At 40.1% G+C, this 20,682-nt stretch overlaps 2 protein-coding genes across 2 annotated transcripts; both read left to right on the top strand.

The window, feature by feature from the left end:
- Positions 1-3,367: 3,367 nt before the first annotated feature.
- Positions 3,368-9,925, top strand: LOC123048353 ((E)-beta-caryophyllene synthase). Its single transcript, XM_044471473.1, has 6 exons — positions 3,368-3,626; positions 3,746-4,109; positions 4,214-4,432; positions 5,869-6,004; positions 6,666-6,917; positions 9,644-9,925. Exons 1-6 carry the CDS (start codon positions 3,371-3,373, stop codon positions 9,923-9,925), a joined length of 1,509 nt encoding a protein of 502 aa, XP_044327408.1. The 5' UTR covers positions 3,368-3,370.
- A 5,952-nt stretch (positions 9,926-15,877) lies between these two features.
- On the top strand, positions 15,878-18,016 carry LOC123051168 (putative disease resistance RPP13-like protein 1). The gene has a single exon (XM_044473973.1). The coding sequence runs from the start codon at positions 15,878-15,880 to the stop codon at positions 18,014-18,016; it is 2,139 nt and encodes a 712-aa protein (XP_044329908.1).
- Positions 18,017-20,682: the final 2,666 nt, after the last annotated feature.

The following is a 20,682-nucleotide window of genomic DNA, read 5'->3' as shown; positions in this document are numbered from 1 at the left end:
ACAAAAAAAACACCCGAAAAAAAAACCAAAGACCAAAAAATTCTAAAATAGAAGAAAATCGAAACTATATTCCCGATGGAGAATATTGAAGACCCAAAAATTCTAAAATTGAAGATGCGATGTCCCCCCACCTCGCAGCGCCAAGATGGCAGCCGGAGACGAGGGGACAAAAAATCCCTGACGGTGGCGGTGGCTGTTGCAGCACCGTACACGAAACCCTCGCATCCCTGTTTTTTTTAATAGTTTGGATTGCTTACCACATGTGTCACATGGTACCCTCGCGTCCTTGTTTGTTATCCATATCTCCGGAAGTGGCCTGTGTGTGTCCTCTATCTAATCTTTTCTATTTTTTTTGAGAAAAATCTAATCTTTTCTATTATATATGTAGATATGCATCAAAGTTTCCACCAACCAGCAGCCCATGTTTAGCCCAGCATGGCCCATAGAACTTTCTAGCATACTGCACAAAACTGAAAAATATTTTTTAGCAACACCAAAAATAAGTGTGCCTTCCTTTACACATGGCTTGTCTCGCTCAGAAACTGGGAAATAATGTGACACCACTCCATGAAGCGCTGCAAGGAAAAAACAAAACAAAAACGGTGAGAGGAGATGTCATTTTGTTTCTCGGGAAAATATGCTCTTGTCTCCCTGATGAACGGTTAAACCATAAAACTTAGTTTGATAGAAAATAAATTCAGAATTTTTTCTGACATATATCTTCAGTTGCAAGCATAATTTTGTGAGAAAAGGACATACAGGTTATGAGCTAAAAATATCTGAGCTCTTAAAAAGCTACTCCCTTTGTAAAAGAAGTGATCTAAATGCTCTTATATTTCTGTATGGAGGGCGTATTTTCGAAACAATAATTTAGTTTGATATACTCGGATACTACTAGTGCTCCCCGTTCTCCACCAGAGACTCCAGCGACTCCAGGCCCGATCAGGTTGAAATCCGCGTGCGCACGAGCCCGAGAGGTGCCAGGGCTCAGGTCACTTGTCACCACCACGTCCGCTGGACCGCTGCTGTCATCTTCGCCGCCGGTGGTCGCCTTGCTCAGGTCACTTGTCACCAGAACCAGTCCGCCGTCTTGGAGGCTTGGAGCCACACGCTACGAGATAGACGTACGTACGAACCCGTGCGGTATGTATTCTCTCTCGTTTGTATATGTGGAGAAAAAAAATCTGATGCTATCGGTTCCACCTCCGCACGGACCAATGAAAGTTGCCTGGTGCACACATGCATTTTCCCAGAGAACACCCCATGCAAGTTTGGTCAAAATAAAGATAATTTGACTTCTAACAAAAATTATATGTAGACTAAAAAGGACCGGAGGGGTACTAGAATGGTAAAGTGCTTTTAACTCAAGTTCAATGACCTCCAATTCATTTAACTCTTTGAGAAAAATAAATCATGAATTTTAATTACATATATGTTCTGTATTATGACCTGAAAATATCCATGCTTTAGAAAAGTTATTTTGGAAATAATAGTTTCGTTCTTTGATATACTCATCGCTCCACCGGACCGCTGCCTCGCTAAGTACAGAGACACCGACCACTCCATGCCTTTTTTTTCGAGAAAACTTTTGATCTATTCATCTTCAATTATGGCAGTACAACGAACATTAGAAACAATAAAAATTACATCCGGATCACTTGAACACCTAGCGACGACTACAAGCAATGAAGCGAACCAAAGGCGAACCGCCGTCATCGCCCCTCCCTTGTCGGAGCCGGGCAAAAACTTGTTATGGTAGACAGTCGGGAACTCGTCGTGCTAAGACCCCATAGGACTAACGCAGCAGAACATCAACCGCCGCCGATAAAGAGTAGCGTAGATCGGAAGGATCCAACCTGAAGACAAACGAATGTAGACGGTCTACAATTAGATCCGAGCAAATCCACCAAAGGCAGATCTGCCGGAGACACACCTCTACATGCCCATCGGTGATGCTATACACACCACCAGGATGGGGGCTAGGGGGAGAACCTTATTCCATCTTCAGGGAGCCGCTGACGTCTTCCTGAGCAGAACACAAACCCTAACAAAACTCGAAAGAACATCTGAAAACAGAACCACTCCCGCCGGTAAGGGTCGGGATCCACCGCGCCGCCATGGCCTTGAGGCCACCGGAGACGAGACGGTCCGGTGGTGGCGCCGGCGGAAGGCAAAAGAATCCTCGACCACTCCATGCCTGATCATATCACAATCTGTGAGTGGAAGAGCCTCGACCATTTTGTCCTCCTCTCGCTTCAGTAATGCTCTTCTTAGCTTCTCCAGCTAAATTTTCTCCTTCATAGCTTTGTTTCACTTCTCCTATCCAATGCGGCAACAACTGTGCAACCACTGACTTTCTAATGACACAATAATTTTCCAAAGATATGTAAAGAGCACATACAGTAAAGGTAGAAGATCATTTCTGGATAGAACAGCTATTAAAATCCACAAAAGTCTTGGCGTCGCCGACAATTGCTGGGGCACGCAACCGTTGTTATCATCTTCGCCGCCGATGGTCGCCTAGCTTAGGTCGCCTCGCTTAGGTCACTTAGCAGTTAGCAGCAGAACCAGTCCGCCGCCATGGAGCCACACGCTAGGAGATAGACGTACGAACCCGCACGGTATGCATTCTCTCTCGTATGTATCTGTGGAAAACAAATCTGGTGCTATCGCGGGTCCCACCTCCACAGGACCAATGAAAGCTGTCCGGTGCAGACATGCATTTTCCCAGAGAAAATAGAAATGGCCTCTCGATTGATACGCATGCATAAAATGCTCTTATTAAGACTGGTTGTCAAACCAACAGTGCCGTGACAGATTCTGATTGGATCTCTCTTGTAGGTCATCTATCGTGATCTATATCTTTGTCCCCACATCAAACTACATATTTAGCACACCAATATCATGCAATGCGTCATACATATGCACGCAGCTGCTGCAATCAGTGAGAGTCGTACATAGTACCGTGTACTACTAGTACGACCGTCCACATGGACGCACATTTTTGCGGCCATTCGTTCAGTGAGCTACAGCTGTTGACCAAGAGTGTCGTGTGATTTTCGTCCGCCATCCATCGTCCGCACTCCATCACAGGTATAGTTATGGATACGTTTTACTCATTTTTTCCAAATAAAGGAAGTTCCCTTACTTTGTGTCGCTGCGCCATATTATCGAATGCACATGCGCAAGATATGTAGTAGCTTCAACTTTTTTTTGATGGCATATATATTGTTTTCCATGTGTTCATGTATGAATGTTTTCAGCTTTTTTTTAAAAAAATGCTCTTGTTGAACCCGAGCATGTACTCTTAGCTGTTGGCTCTCACAAATGTCCAACATGACATAGTTTTCATGCCTCGCAGTATTCGGCTATGAAGGACATGGCGAGTATCAAGAAGGAGCGGGTGAGAAAGACCATCTTGGCCGCCATATCTTCTTCTGATTTACATATGAAGCTGGAGCTTGTTGACACGCTGGAACGGACTGGTGTGGCCTATCACTTTGGCAAAGAGATCCAAGAGTTAGTATGTGGCATGCAAGGTGACGAACAAGGCTTTGGTGACGACCTCCACATAACCGCATCGCGGTTCTACTTGTTGAGGAAGCATGGGTACCACGTATCTCCTGGTATAATTATCATCACAATGGTTAATTCTTGCATATACGTACAACTACATTATTTCAATTCAAGTATTAGATGTTGTGTACATAGAAGCCATAATATACGACATACTTACTTACTGCAGATGTGTTTCTAAAGTTTAAAGATGACCGAGGAAACTTTGCAAGCAATGATGTGAACTCATTGTTGGCACTGTACAATGCGGCATATCTTAGGACTCGTGGGGAAGAAGTGTTGGATGATGCTATTATTTTCACCAAGAGCCGTCTACAATGCATGCTAGAACATCTAGAACCGTGGTTGGCAGAAGAGGTCCGGTGTACACTGGAGACACCCAGTTTCAGGAGAGTTGAGAGAGTGGAAACTAGACGTTACATCCCGGCGTATGAGAAGAAGTCAACACGAGATGAAGACATATTGGAGTTTGCTAAGTTTGACTCCAACATTTTGCAAACACTCTATTGTGAGGAGTTGAAAGCTATTACTATGTAAGAAGATTAACTAAAATTTAAATAGAAAAGTGACCATGATAATTGCTATTTACATAGTATATATGACTTGCGCTAATACATATTCAACTATTAATTTACAGTTGGTGGAAAGACTTCAAATCGCAAATGGATATAAAATTTGCACGAGACAGAATGGTGGAGCTACACTTTTGGATACTTGGAGTTGTCTATGAGCCGCAATATTCCTATTCACGTGTAATGCTAACAAAACTGCTCATATTTGTGTCGTTATTTGATGACTTCTATGACAACTATAGCACCACAGAAGAAAGCAACATCTTCACCGCGGCCATGGAAAGGTACATTCACATTTTTTTTGGGTAGTCTTTATCAACCTTTCACAAAGACAATGAAATGCACTTATCATACATAAATCTCTCCACTTTGTTCTTAATTATTCTAGTTCCCAGCAAACAGAGGCCGTTAGGTGATAGTCGGAGTGCACACCCTGTACTTTTGAAGCAAAAACAACACAACTATAGCTAGGAAACTCTTTTCCTTATGAACAGCTCTCCGAAAACAATGTTTGACTTGCATGTGTTGAGGATATAGATAGTGTTCCTTCCAAGCAAGGATCAAACTCTGATATTGGCTATGATTGGACCGAACAGTGGTAGAATACTTAAAAAATATGTAAGATTTCATCTTAGGTTCGCCTCATTTGCTGCCTCTCCCCACCCCACCTCCTTTTTCCATTTTACCGATGTTCCCATTTGTTTTTTTATATTAAAACCACCTCAACCGCTCCACGTCTTTGCTTACAACATAAATCTTGTTTTCTTTGGTAAGTTAATAAGTATTGATTCAGTTGGCCGCTAAAGTATATTTTTGGTACATAATCACATTAACGATAAAATAGCAGGAAAATCAGCATGATTGCGTACAGAACTTGTGATTGTAAAATGCTTTAGCAAAAAACATCCTACAGGTAATTGTTTTCACCAACTTGATATATATAGCTATAATTGTGTAGAAGACATATATTTCTTTTCAGAAGTCATAATTGTGTAGAACACGTATATTTTTCTTTCAGAATTAACTTGATCAGTAGCATTTCCTGCCAAAAATATGTATTATAATAATGTTGCTAGAAATATTATACCTCCAAGTCAGATTACTCCTTTACTACCAAACAATGTACATAAGCCAAATTTGTCAATATATGACATTAATTCTTATGATAAGAGAAGCAGCATCCTGCCATAGCGAATTCCTATAAACCAGTAAAGACTCTCCTACACAACCCTAACAATTGTCCTTGACTCGAGTTTATTACATGCCACCAATAAATACTTCTTATAACCTGTAGATGACGAGTTAGCTACTCATTTGCGACTTTCCATAATTTTGCAAACACTGACGATATAGCCATAATTTTTGTTTTACTCAAGAGTTTTCCACAAAAACATTTGGCGCCACCGTTCCTGATCTTTACTTCACATCTATCTCAATTTACAATCATAATTCAACAATATTTAATTATACAACTTTTCTATATGAATTTTTGGGTCATATGTAGTGCATCAAGGTAACGACATATTGTCCAAAGTTGCACTTATAACAATGTGTGCAAGTTATCCATCTAAACGTCTGGGTGCCAAATAAATTAAGTTTTACCATATAATTTGCATAACCTTGTTTACATGTATATATTTGTCATTATAATTTATATGCAACATTCAATTCAACATCATATAGTTTTTTTATATTAAACTCACATTTTCCTAAACTACAGGTGGGGTGAACAAGCTGCAGAGAATTTACCAGAAAACTTGAAGGCATTGTACATCAACATACTTAACACTACAAATGATATCGAGGAAGAGTTAAAGCATCAGAAAAATAAGAATGCTGAATTGGTAAAAGATTTGGTAAGTATTTTTCAAGATTGTACCAAATTAGCCAAAAAAAAAGAACCTTGATGTGTGCCACAAAAGTAAATACAGTAGTATTCAGGGATTTTGTATCAAGTAATATTTTTTTTTGTGTGAATGAAGTAATATACAAGTTTATATAAGTAATAAACAAGAGCATCTATGTGTTAGATATGAGACTCTTGTCGAGGTGGGACAAGAAATCCAAATATAAGTTGTCCGAGCTTCTCACTCCAATAATTGGGTATCATTATTTTATTAGTTGGTGGTTTCCAAATGGAAGCTAGTGGCGGCATGAGCACATTAATGAAATTGAAAAAAAGTAGCTAGTTTGGAGGAAAATGTGAAAAATCATCATTCTTTAGTTTTTTCTCTTAGACAGAACATATTGTGTATAATCCATCTATGAGTTTCATACTAAATATCTATCCTTTGATGCATGTATTGTGTAGTTCAGCAAATGTTATTGCATGCTTTTAAGGTTGTTTATGTGCTAAACTTTTCTTGATGTTGCATTTCACAATGAATATGATTATATTTCAAAAGGAAATAGTTTATGCTTCATTATTACCCAATAGACTGCAACTATAAAGGCACCTTGAGAAAAACATTCTCCATTTGTATACCATATTTAACATTTAACTGTCACATTGTTTAGGTAATCCACGTGGCCAAATGCTATCACGCTGAGGTGAAATGGCGTGACGAACACTACGTACCAACTAGTGTTGAAGAGCATCTGCAAATTTCAGTGCGCAGCAGTGCTTGTATGCAAATAATAAGCTTTGTATTCATTTCGCTGGGTGATGTGACTACAAGAGAGGTGCTTGAGTGGGCTTTAACCTATCCAAAAATTATCAGATCTGTATGCATTGTTGGGCGCATTGGCAATGACATGGTGTCACATGAGGTACGAACTCTTCGTTAAAATTTTGATGTTGTAAACATATATTTTTCGTACCAACGGTGGTCCTAATTAAAGTTATCTAGTAATCACTTAATCGAACACTTGTGAACTAATATATGAATATAAACTTTTCTTACAAAACCTCACTAGAGGGAAATTCATGCACTATGAACAAAAACAAAGATTGGTCAAGTTTATGAGGGAAATTAGGTTGTAGATGTTACATGGAAAGATTGACTCAAGAAAAACTATGCAACACCTATACATTAGGAAGCAACTGACTAAACTAGGCCTATAGTGACAGCCAAAAAAATAAGCACAACAAGGACACGATATGATCATCCATTAGAAGCACCTGTGAAAGGATCGATACAGTCAACTAGATGGGGATGAATAGGTGACTACAAATTTAATCTTAATTACTAATTTTAGGAATACATGGATAAAGTGGGTTCTCTAGATATGCACTAGATGAACACAACCTATATGGAAAACAAGCTCAAAGCAATGTAAGCTTGGCAACAGTATCAAGGTTGGCCAAACAGGTCGTACTAGCTGGGCCGGCCCGGTAGCACGCGGGCACAACACGACCCGGGCTAAACAAGCCATGCCCGGCATGCGACACGCCAGGGGCCGTGCCTGGGCCTAGAGGCTGGACACGCGGGTCGGCACGGCATGGCCTACTAATTGTTTTATTTCTATATTATATAAATATATATGGTATATATAAACAACCTAATAGGCTGAAAATGGCCCAAAAAACAGCCCATTAGGCCAAACTGCACATGGGCCAAGCATGCTAAACGGCCAGCATTCTAGCCCGATGAACAAACAGGCCGTGCCTAGGCCTGGAGACGCGGCATGCAGCCGGCCTGTTTACTAAACGTGCCCCTATAGGCCGTGTCGTGCTAGGCACGATTACGGCGGGCTGGGCATGGCCGTGCTGTGCCAGCCTGTTTGGCCAGCTCTGAGCAATATCATTAGCAAGCCTACAATCATACAAAGCAAAGTAATGTGCATGAAAGAATTAACCACAAGCGAGTTAGTGACGCATATTTTAGCCCGAAGTTCACACTTCCTTGGGGAAGTGTGAATCTCCATTGGAGTGTGCGGTGCTGGTTCCAAGGCCCCGGAACTCCACCAAGCAGGTCACCATTTTCTCTTTGAGTCACCCCAACTGATGAGCCTCGAATCACTCAGGGTTGTTCTTGAAGGTGACCACCACACCTTTGCATACGTCTCTGGAGCACACCACAAGCAAGGAAGCTTCTGTGGGAATCGAACCTCTAACCACCTAGGATGCCAATCTCCAAGAGTAACAAATTCTGAATGAAATCAATGGGGAGAACAAATCAGTTTGGTGGAAGTGTAGACCAGGTGGTCCTCTCTATTTTCCTTCAAATGAGTGGACTGATTGGGTGGAGGGATGAGGAGTAAATGGAGCTTTTGATCTTTCAAAAATGGAGGAAGAGAGATAAAACAACTCTTCTCAAGTGTGGGGAGAAGGATACCTCTTGGGGAAGAAAGGAAAATTGATGTCTTTTTCCTTTTTGCAATAGGGGGGTCAACTTCGCCCATAGACGACCATCGAGAGGCCAATGTACTGAGATAAACCGGAGAACTGACAGTAGTCCTCACTAACCCTATTGTCATCAACACCAAAACACCATTATGGATATAATGCACTTTCAACCAGCACTATGATGCCCCAACCGACAACTTTAATCAGAATTCTACTAGCAAACACAACCGCCTCAAATAGTAGGGTGTGAATGGAGCTCTTTTGTTGATCCTAAAAGTAGGGAAGCAATATCTATGGATGCCACTGTTATTGGCCCTAGCCCCTGCGGGAGCAAGACTTCTATCTAGATCCTATACAACTGCCACATTGGCAAAATCCCTAGGCAGGGGGATTCCAAATGCAACAGCCATCACGACCACCTCAAATTCAACCAACAATGGTCATGTGGAGGTAAAGAAATGATTTCTCAATGATGCCTCCATGGAGTAGAAAAGACTCGTCGGCATCGAGACCCCCATCGAATAGAAATTTTCAACCAGAATTTGTCATCCTTTCAACCTGTCAAACCCATCTGTATTGCCACCTTGCCTAGGAGACCTGATCAGATCTAGCCAACGCCCACCATGAACAACTCACCACTTGTAGCAACTGTCCACAAGCAAGCACCAACCATCTAGCATCTAGACACCGCTGGGACCACCCCCACCGTGTACCTTTCCCAACACCAGGCCGTCCATAATGCCAAGTCAAGAGGTGGCAACTATCCCACTCTGGAACATGCAAGATCAATGATGCTACGCTAAATCTGCACAACAAGTGGCGGTTGAGCTGCCCAACCAAGACGACATTGTGGCTTTTTACCAGGCGCACCATGGAGGCCCTATGCCAGATGACCACCAGGCAACTAGTCAACTCCCATGCAAGGACACGAGCCGCTTTTGTCTAGGATCCAAAACTAGGGGATCAACTACCTCGTTGTCTTTGCAACAACAACCAATGGTGGCGGCAATAATGAGGGAGCACGGAGGCGGTGAACCAACATGTGTGGCAATTTTCACCTCTCTGGTCGCCCGTGCATGAGAGGCAATATAGAATTGGGAGAGTTACATAATCCATATATGCAAAAACATTTATATCTATACATCCATGCATGCAAATGATGAAACATCATCAAGTTAATAGTGATATTTTTTTTTTCTTTTTGTAGCGTGAACAAATATCACAACATGTGACATCCACGGTGCAAACTTGTACAAAAGAGCACGGGATAACGGTAGCAAAAGCCAATGAGAAGCTCAAGGTGATAATTGAAGAAGCATGGATGGACATAGTCTGCGAATGCCTCCACAAAAAACAGCCAATGGTGTTTCTAGAGAAGGCAACCGATCTTGCCCGGACAATGGATTTTATGTACAAGCGTGAAGATGCGTTTACCCTCCCATCCAGTCTCAAAGAGACCTTAACTTCACTTTATGTGAATTACATATGAACCATTTTTTATTGCGATGATGTATGAACCTTGTCTCAAGAAAAAAACATATGAGATGATGATCTCACATACATATTGTGTTTTTCAATAAATTCTTGGTTAATATGAGGTGTACTACATATTGTATTGGAAACTGGCAAGGATCCTAGGTGCACATGCACCCATTGTCTAAATACACATTTTGAAAAGTTGAAAAATTCCGAACAAAAACCCGGCGTGTATATCCGGACATTCTATGTGCGTGCACAAAGTTTTCGGTGAAAAGGGAGGTTTTTGTGGCTTGTGTAAAAAAGACAATTTCTGATGCTTCATTACAACTATTCATTTTGCATTTCTTTATCTTTTTTACACAAGCCACACAAAAATTCGTTTTTCACCGAAACTTTGTGCATGCACATAGAATGTCTGGATATACCCGCGGGATTTTTATTCCGAATTTTTCAACTTTTCAAAATGTGTATTTAGACAATGGGTGCATATTGTATCGGAAATTGGCAATGCACTTCAGTTTGAGTTGTTTAGTGTATGTCTTTTTGTGTTGGCATAGATCATTAGATCCTACCTCCTGCAAGTTGTCATCAGCATATATCTTTGGAGCTGGCATCTCTCTTTTTTCTTTTTGAGGTAACAACTGACATCTGTTGAGAAAACAACAATACGCGAGGTTCGGTTGGCAAAGAGCTGCTAGAAAGACAACCAAAGCTTGGACCCACGTGCTCACAACGAAAGGAACAAACAACTAGGAACAAATAGTAGCCCGGAAATCAGCAACACACCCAAGGTATAACAAATAGTAGCAAATCGTGGAAGCACTTGTCTACAAAGCTAGGAATTCACCGTTCCCAGAAGAAGAAGAAAATTAGCCAGCTCTAGAGTAGTGCTTCCAAGATTTGACTACACGCTAGAATCGACCGCTGTAGTCAACAGATCCGTGACCACCACCGCGACACAGAAAGATCAAAACAAAATGATTGAGATCACTGCCCATCAATGTGAGATTAACACCGGTATCACCAAAACAACAGTCAGGACAGACTGAAATGACAAACAATAGCACAAATTATTTGTAACCGGCGGTTTGGCAAGCAACCAGTCAAACAGACTGAAACGTCAAACACAGTCCACATTGGTTGTAACGAGTGATCGTGAGCCAGAAAATCATAGGTAACAATCAGTACGAAAACAACAGTGGCCCTGCAAGCACAGCCCTACACACAATAATTACTATGTTTTCGTCTCTAGCACGACCATTCAGAGCTTTCTTTCTGTAATGGCCATTCACAATGGTGGGACACTGCGGCGGCAGTTTATGCATAGTGTCTAGATATTGCAAATTTGATCGGAGAGGTGAAATTTAAGCATTGTAATAGGGTATGTAGCTAATGGTGTAGCTCATGAGATAGCCAGGTCTTGTTTTTTGAATAAGTTTTCTGGTTACTGGGACGATGATTCTCCAAACTTCTTATTAGGAGGAATGGCGGACGATGTAATTGGTATATATGATTAATAAAGCTAGCCATGATGGCCTTTCCTAAAAAAAATTGTTGTATAAGGTAAGTCCCACAAGCCTATCTCTCATTTCCTTTGAAAAAAAGGAATTGTGAGGCCTCGTATGAAATTTCCTTTTACGGGAAGAGGCCTCATATCAACTAGAGATATGGCTTTTTTTTTGAGAAACAGATATCTATATATGTGTACGAAATAAGACAACAAGTAGGGGACACGCCTATTCTGATCCCAACCTCATATGAGCTCGGGTGAATAGTAAAATCAATAAAAACATAAAAAAAAATCCATTTTTGGTGTGAAACATTGACAAATGTTTTAATAGCTTGAAAAATTTCAACACCAAATGAAATTCTTGGAAAATGTGGCAATAAATAAATAAAATATCGATGCTCCAAATTGTTATTTTCAAATGCATTTTGGAGCACCGATTTTTCTTTTTTTCGCCAGATTTTCTATGAATGTCGTCCGGTGTTGAAATTTTGCAAATTATTAAAAAATTTGTAAATGTTTCACACAACAAAATTTGGAATTTTTTGATTTTTTTTCAATTTTTTTCAATTTTATTATTCACCCGAGCTCTTATGAGCTCAGGATTAGAACAACACTTTCGAACAAGTAGGCAGGCCTCTTCCTTCGAAAAAAGAATTGTGAGACCTCATAACAAAAAAAAACCTCCGCTTTTGCAGGAAGAGGCCCACAGGGGCTATATCTCGCCCGTACCGATTCGTTACAGGAATCGCCTGTGAGCTAATCAGGCTGGCGAGCAGTCGCTCGCTTACGTTGCAGCGTCGCTGTAGTAAGAGCATGTACAATGGGTGGCATATGGATACAGATGCCCCATGACAAAAAATAGTTTGAGGCATCTACATTTACTTTTTCTCTCCAATGCAAGGTATCACTAGTGGGCCTTATTAAGAAATACTTCCTCCGTTCCTAAATATAAGTCTTTGTAGAGATTCCATTAGGAACCACATACGGATATATATAGATGCATTTTAAGCGTAGATTCATTTATTTTGCTTCGTATGTAGTCCATCTAGTGGAATCTCTAGAAAGACTTATATTTAGGAACGGAGGGAGTAGAAAATAAAGACTCTAGTATACATGCATATCTATTTTTCATCCCTCATTTTTAGCTTTTGACACCGGATCACACTTTTTCTCTCCAAGCACCCGCCTCCTGCAGAGGATCCCGCTTCCCTATCCGAACCTACTTTACCTGATACCCGATCCTACATGGCATGCGAGGCATCACCCTGGGGCTATGCATTGTACATGCCCTAAGCTCGCTCTGCTTCCGTTTTTTTTCCTTTTCCTTTTTCTTTGGTCTTTAAATTTTTCCTCTACATACTTTCGTTTTCTTTGTATCTTCACTTGTTTTCTTTCCCTTTTTCCTTATACTTTGGTTTTCTTAGATTTTTCTTTTGCTTCCTTTTGTTTCTTTGTAATTTTTATGAGTTTTCTTCTGGTTTCTTCTTCTTTCGTTTTAATCGGTTCTGTTTTCAACACATGTATACATTCTTCATAAGCGTTTTACATTTTTTGTATATAGGAGGAACATTTTGTTGTACTCATTAAATATGTTTTATGAAATACATGATTAACATTTTCAGAAAATATATATTGTTCACGTCTACTTCTTTTATACATTGTATTTTTTGTATACATCAAAACAATATTTTTAACGTTAATAAATACAGGATTTGACATTTGGTAAATGATTTTTTATTTCTGAATATGTTTTAAAGATTTTTAAAAATACTCGTCGATTTTTTTGAATGAGGCAACCACATTTTTTGCCTTTTGATAACATTTTATTCCATTTGTACAAACATTTATTCAAAATGTTATGAACACATATTTGAAAATGTAATGTACATTTTATTAAGGTATGAAACATTCTTTTGATTGAATAAACATTTTTACATTGTATAAACTTTCTTAAAGACACATACATTTTTTCTAACGCATGATATTTTTTGAAAATGGCTTAAACATTGTTTTTACACATAATTACAATTTTTATATGCATTAGAAAAAATCTACATTTTTTAAAAAAGAATGTAAAGTATTTTTGTAATATATATATATATATATGTTTAGAATATTTTCTAAATATAACAAAATTAGAAAAGAAAAGTGAAGAAAAACTGGAGGAAAAAAATTGCGAAACGAAACCCAGTTGACGTAGTCATGACATAATCCGTGGTTACTGGGATGGGCCAGTAGCGTGTCTCTGAGGCGACTCCAGCTGTGTCCCGCAAGGAGCGTGACATAGCCGCGCCCGAAGTGACCTCAGATCACCACGTACACGGATAGGATAACAAGCCCAAAAGGATTGCCCATTACGATAAACAAATTCAGGCTGACTCTACAAAAACATTGCATCTAATTTTAAATTTTGTTCATATGGTTGTGAGACTTGTGCATGAATACCAAATAAAATCTTCACACTACCACTGAAAAATATTCCATAAAATCAGATAAAAATATTTTGTGTTATACGTAAAGCCATTTTTATTCTATTAGAAAATGTCCATGCATTCCAAAAGAATTGTTCATGACTAGAAAAAAAGTTTCACAAATCTCAGAAAGGATATTTATGTATCACTGAACAACAATTCCATATGTACAAAAATAGATTTGAGTGACTCAAAAACTGTTAACATACTTAAAAAATGTTCTAAATTTACAAGAAAAGTAAATATGAAAAAAATAACTATATTCCAAATATAATGCAATATACAAATTTAAAATTAAAGTAATCTGAAAATGGCAAAAAATAATAAGAAAAAGCAGAGTAAATATATAAAAAGAGAAGGAGAGGAAAAAGGAGAAAGCAAAAAAGAAAAGAAAGGAAAATAAAAAAATAAAAACAGAAGAAAGGAAAAATTCTCGCTTATTGGACCAGACCAACTGCCCCAACCTTCATGCTAGGATTCCTTTGCCCTCGCTTATGGTGAGCGCTAGGAAATCCGAGCCCAGAGCCCTGATACTGTGAGGGCAAACAAACATGAATATCAATAACTACAATGGCCAACAGTCCACAGAATCCAGATTATTCAGTTAAATCAGGACTACAAGAAGAGAAAAATAAATATTTGCCATGTAGTTTATGAACATTGTCTTCCCAGGGTTGAGTGGTTGACTGCAGGGGAAAGGAAACTTCGGATACCACATAACTGCCAAAGTGGAAACTGAAATTCATCGACCGGCCACGTATTTCTGTTGCTCTCTAGATAAAGGCTCACAGAACCTACAATGTGGTTATTTTGTCACTTTTCTGACAGTTCATTACAAAAATCTTTAAAAAACTGGTGATACCAAAGCATGTTGATAACAAGAAAACATGATGTATTATAGCCTTTTGTAATGCAAAGCTGACCGGGATGGGGCGATTCTGATGGAGCACAGGCTCGAAGCTCTGTAGGCATGGACAAGTAGGTGAACGACAGCTAGAACAACAATAAACAAAAAGAAACAAGACACCATTTGGCTTCGGCTTCTGCTAATAACAATCTAAGCAGTAAAGTACTCCCTCCATTCCTAAATATTTGTCTTTTTAGAGATTTCAAATGGACTATCACATATGAATGTATATAGACATATTTTAGAGGGTAGATTCACTCATTTTGCTTCGTATGTAGTCACTTGTTGAAATATCTAGAAAGACAAATATTTAGGAACAGAAGGAGTATATGATAGTAAACGAATCTAGCCTTGGACGTTCTTGCTCCTGATCATTGTTTTTTTTCTAGCCTTGGGCAAGTTCCGCGCAATTTTCTGAACTGAGATTAAGATAAAATATCTGTATCTGGACCACAACTCGAGGTCTCAAGCCCAATTGGAGCATGCTGTCCAAATTTTTTAGGTTCTCAGATCTAGTACATAAAAAAAAATGAAGGTGTAGAAGTTTAAGCCCTCCAAGAATTAATAACTTAACATATATGCACAGGCCAGATGCTGCATAAGTTAACACATGGCCGAGTCACATGGGAGCATAGGAGCACACCGAGGGTATATATTGTTACCTGCAACAAGGTGCTGAATGAGACACACGATTCTTTCTGAAGGTAAGTGCCAAAGGTTTCAGTTTCAGTCTTAGTGTTGTCCAGCAAACAAAAGGACATTATACGATGATAATATTAGTCTTTTACTTAGAAACACCTTCAGGTAAATTATGGTCCACAAACTGACAAAGAAATGTGGCAAAAACAAAGTTGAAAAGCGATGTTTACTAACCTTCACTAGAATGTGGGCGTATGCAAAACAAGACGATGCAAGTCGGGGAAGTTTCTAAGGACATAATTAGTTTTATACTCGTGATTCTCTCTTGACTGCATCCAGATACCAACTCTCTTCAAATCAACATTCGTTTTCCTTTATGCGGCCACTTGAAACCAGCATTTGACAACTCCTTCGAGTTGCAGCATCTGAGCTGCAATGGCTGCTTCAGCAGTAGGAGGATGGGTAGCCTCAGCTTTCATCACCAAGCTAGTTGAGAAGGTGTGCACCTATGCTGGAGACCAGTATGAATACCAACGGAAAGATACAAAGGAGAAACTAAGTACCCTAGAGAAGAATCTATCGTCGATCCAAACAGCGATACATATAGCTGAGAGAGTGCAGGCAAAGAACATAGCCATGGGAAGTTGGCTAAGGAGAATCAAAGATGCTGCCTGTCAAGCTGAGGATGTTCTCGATTTGTTTGACTATCGAGTTCTCCAAGCACAAGCTGAAGACAGGGGCATGATTAGCTCAGTTGCTTCAGCTGCAGCTGGCTCATCTTCTTCATCCTCAAGCACCGTCACCACTGCCTCTACCACCACTAGCAGTAGCAGCAGCTCGACAGTAAATCAGTCGGTTCGTCTTCTCAAACGCTTTCTATTCTCTGATGAAGATATAGATGACTTGATTTCTGTAGTCAATAAGTTTGTTGAGATTGATAGTGAGATGCAAAGATTTCTGGAGTTTGTCAAGATAGAGGACAGCAAACCGGAACAGGCAGTTCAGTGGCGCACAACAAGCTCTATGCCAAGCTCAGAGAAGTTTTTCGGTCGAGTTAATGAAGAAAACAATCTGAAGAAATTACTTGTTCAGATCAATGAACAATCCAGTCAGCCATATGATGTTATATCAATTGTTGGTATTGGTGGTGTTGGTAAGACAGCGCTAGTACAGAGAGTGTATAACCACTTTCATGACACACATCACTTTGATCTCACAGTATGGCTCCATGTCTCAGATAAATTTGATGTTGGCCGTCTAACAAAAGAGATGACAGAGTCAGATAATCTCAGCAGTAGTTTAGATCAAGCTCAGAGGATACTTCGGGATAGGCTGAATGGGAAAAAGGCTTTGATAGTCCTTGACGATGTATGGAATGTATTGAGGAGCCAATTGGAGAACCTGTTCAAACCCCTGAAGTTTGCTAGCCAGGGCAGCAAAGTAATAGTTACAACTCGAAGTAAAAATGTTGCAAGTATGAATGCATCAACAGAGATCATGGAGTTACATGGCTTAGAAGATGAAGACTACTGGGATTTCTTTTCACAATGTGCATTCGGTGATGCAAATCCTTCTGATTTTCCACAACTGAAAAGAATTGGCCAAGAAGTGGTGAGCAAGTTGGCCGGATCACCTTTAGCTGCAATGACAGTTGGGAGTTCATTGAAAGCGGTGCTAAAAGAAGAACATTGGAGTTCTATCTGTGGAAAGAAATTGTGTCAAATAGAGCAAAAGGAAGATGATATCATATCAGTATTGCGACCGAGTTATGAGCATCTTCCTGACCATTTGAAGCAATGCTTTGTTTACTTTGCATTGTTTCCTAAGAAATACCACCTTCGAGGAGATGAGCTAATACAGATGTGGAGAGCTCACGGTTTCCTTGACACGCAAACACCAGATGAAACTGCACGTCGTTACATCAATGATCTCTTGCAGCTTTTATTCATTGAGAAGGTACCCAACCAAGAGGACCACTATGTAGTTCACGACTTGCTACATGATTTTGCAGAGTCGGTGTCCAATGGAGAACACTTCCGAATAGAAGATGACTTCAATGTATGTATTCCAAGAAATGTTCGCCACCTATATGTCAGTGCAAGCAATATCTTAAAGGTGTACATGAGTTTGGAAGAATTAAAGAAAAATCTGAGAAGCTTAATAATAAGCAAGGCACAAGAAGGTGCTTCTTGCGAAAGGGTCTCCTCGTCAAACTTTAATCATATACTTGAACATATACTCAAAGAGCTAAGAAGCTTACGCGTTTTAGTACTGTGCAATCCTGATGGTATGCTTCCAGACAGTCTTGATCATTTGGTCCATCTTAGGTATCTAAACATCCATGAAAGTAGAAACTTCATCAATGTCCCCAAGTCATTATTCAAACTCTACCATTTACAAGGGTTGAGTCTGCAAACTCAAGACAGGATCATGAAAAAGGAACTCCAAGAGGGCTTAAGTAGGTTGACCCAGTTAAGATACTTAAAGGCTCCGAAGAAAATAATTTCAAGCATAGAATTGATTGGCAGGCCGAGATCCCTCAAAAGAACTAGAGGAGAACAAAGTGAAGAGTAATATGAGGCACAACATATGCCAACTGAGGGAGTTGAATGAACTTCGAGGGATGCTAACCATAAAAAATCTTCAGAATGTAAGATGCAGGGAACAAGCAACATGATTCATCTCACATCCCTTGAGTCTCTGTGCATAGAGAAATGTCCAAAACTTGAATCTCTTCCCCAGATAGGCTTACTACCTCTTTCCCTGAAGAAACTCAGTGTCATAAGATGCAGCAAAACATTTGGACAGCTATGCTCTGAGATCAACACAAGCAGCACCAACACCATACAGCAGGTTATCGTGAGGGAACCTATTGTTGGCAATGCAATAAAAAGAAGAAGGACATCATCACAATAGAAAACATGTAAGCATGCCGAACATATTTTCGTTCTTTTACATCAATATGAATTGAAGAAACATGTAAATCAATCTTATCCAATCAATGAACAAGATAGATGGAAATAAAGAAATACTTTACCACATGGATTGCTGTTCTAGAAGGTCAATGTCAAACAAGATATTCATGCTTTATTCAATGCTTCAGTTTCTTTGCAGCTCGGAAGTGCAGAAGTTCCTTTTCTGGAGGATAGATGGCTGAACAAGTGCTTGACTGAGGAGCCTGCACCAGCTCTCTTCTCCCTTGTGATTGTGACGACAAGAATCAAGAATACACACATTGTTTAGGAGGCTCTGAATAATGAATGGAATGCTGATGTTTTGGGATCTCTCAGTGTCCAGGCCAATTCACGAAGAGCCGCATCTTTGGGACCAGTTGAGTGCCAGCACACTTGATTCACTGGCACCAGCGAAGTTCGTGTGGAAATGGAGAAACAATGGAGGGTATTCAATATGATCAGATTATAAGATCCAGTGCTGGTTCTTCCAGTGCAAGCATATTGGTGGCAGAAGCTTGGTAAATCAATGTTACATCTTCCATTGGCCTTAATGCATTGACTAGCAGATTCAGGGGATTGCAATTCTGGTTCTACTCACCCTAATTTGTGGCTCTACTGGACACATAACCAAAGAGTGCAAACTCTGGAGGCTGGTTATAGCGGTACAGTAGATCGTTGTTCCAGGGAGATATAGCTATTGTGTTTATGTCTTACTTAGGCAGAAGGTTAAATATCAGGCTTCTTGTTCTTTTGTAAATAACTTAATATGTTGTCCTTGTTCACAGCACCAGAAAGACTTTTTTGTGATTCTTTGCACCTTCTAACCGAAATTATACACTTGGCTTATGCATATTATGGTAAAAAAAAAGAAGAATTTTCCAATTCCACATGAACATTAGTTAAGAAACACTCCAATTTACAATACCTTACTACTATTGTAAGCATTCTTTTTATACGAGAAATAAAGATATGATAGGAAAATCACTTCCTTATCTTATTTTCAGAAATCAAATTAGATGGTCAAAAAGAAATTTGGCATGCTATCTGTATAATTTATCCCCACGCACTCATCTAATGGGGAACCACTCTCAGTATTGACCATAATCCAATGAATTGACATGGCACATTTATTCGCCCCACCCAGTGCGAATGACAAAACAAGTGCCTTGGCATAGTTTCAGACCAGTGTTGAAGCAATCATCCAAATAATCTCTAGATGGGCATGGACAAAAGCCTATGACAAGCTGCTGCACGGTCACAATAATTCAGAGAGTACCATAAGACTCTGTTTACCATTATCTCACACAATATTGAGCAAGGATTCTAGTATAATTTTGTTCAGCTGAACAACAAGCTGTGGTGGCAGTAAACATTACTAGTCCCATCACAGAAGGCAAATTACAGGGCTCAAATCTTCAGTCCACGGACTACACTATCACAGCCCCTGAATCCAGATCCGCATCAATTCCGCAGACGCAGGGGCGGCTAAAAATGAGGGATTCAGCTCGCCGGGGAACCAGAACGAGGACAGCAAATCAGTACTGAGGAAAGATGAGCTCGGCTAATCGCAATGAATAATGGTTGCAACCAAGCGAGGATAAATCGGTAAGAAACAGCATTTCATCACTGGATTACAGGAAGAGGAGACCGGAGACCGACGATGTAGATGGGACACTTCCTTACCTTGGTGAGAGCGGCGACCTAAGGGGCCGGCGTCCCCCGCCGCCACGGGAGACCACGTCGGCGACGGCGAAGGGCGGATGGATGGGCATTGTAAACTTTTTTTTTTTGAGGTGAACTGGACGGCTGCCGGAACAAAGGGGGGAGGAAGGAGGGGCTCTTTTTTGGGGCCAGTGTCAGCCTCACCGTGATCCAGGCCCATTTGCCCTTTGGGCCTTCCAAATGCTGGGTCTGAGAATTGAGATTGATTAATTATATAACTGGGTGCCAAAACATAGTATTTTGCTTTGCCTAAAAACCACATATTTTGGTGGATTTTTTCCTCGAAAAAAGAAAGTGAATATATTTTTCTTTAGAAAAAGTGAATTTGATTATAGAGTTCAATTTTAGCCGTTGTTGAAATTCGGCGTCTGGGAATTTAAACTCGCCTTTATAAACCATAATGTTTTGGTAATTTCATATAAAATTAACGGTGTACAGTTTATCGGTGAGGGAGAGCTGCTCATCGGTGAGGGAGGCGCGCACGATCTCGACCTCGGCGGGGAAGTAGGAGGCGCGCGCCACGGCGTCGGGCCACAGGGGAATGGGCACTCCCCCGTTGCTGAG

Source organism: Triticum aestivum, chromosome 2D (assembly GCF_018294505.1).
Source record: "Triticum aestivum cultivar Chinese Spring chromosome 2D, IWGSC CS RefSeq v2.1, whole genome shotgun sequence".
NCBI lineage: Eukaryota > Viridiplantae > Streptophyta > Magnoliopsida > Poales > Poaceae > Triticum > Triticum aestivum.
The sequence above is the reverse complement of the archived record's forward strand: the minus strand, read 5'-3'. Positions and strand labels throughout refer to the sequence as shown.

What these genes read in the sequence shown, in the direction of transcription:
- LOC123048353 (XM_044471473.1), top strand. Translation starts at nt 3,371, where the DNA reads ATGAAGGACATGGCGAGTATCAAGAAGGAGCGGGTGAGAAAGACCATC. An exon ending in TTCACCGCGGCCATGGAAAG is followed by an intron (nt 4,433 to 5,868) that starts GTACATTCACAT and finishes CCTAAACTACAG; the next exon opens with GTGGGGTGAACAAGCTGCAG. An exon ending in CTGAATTGGTAAAAGATTTG is followed by an intron (nt 6,005 to 6,665) that starts GTAAGTATTTTT and finishes CACATTGTTTAG; the next exon opens with GTAATCCACGTGGCCAAATG.
- LOC123051168 (XM_044473973.1), top strand. Translation starts at nt 15,878, where the DNA reads ATGGCTGCTTCAGCAGTAGGAGGATGGGTAGCCTCAGCTTTCATCACC.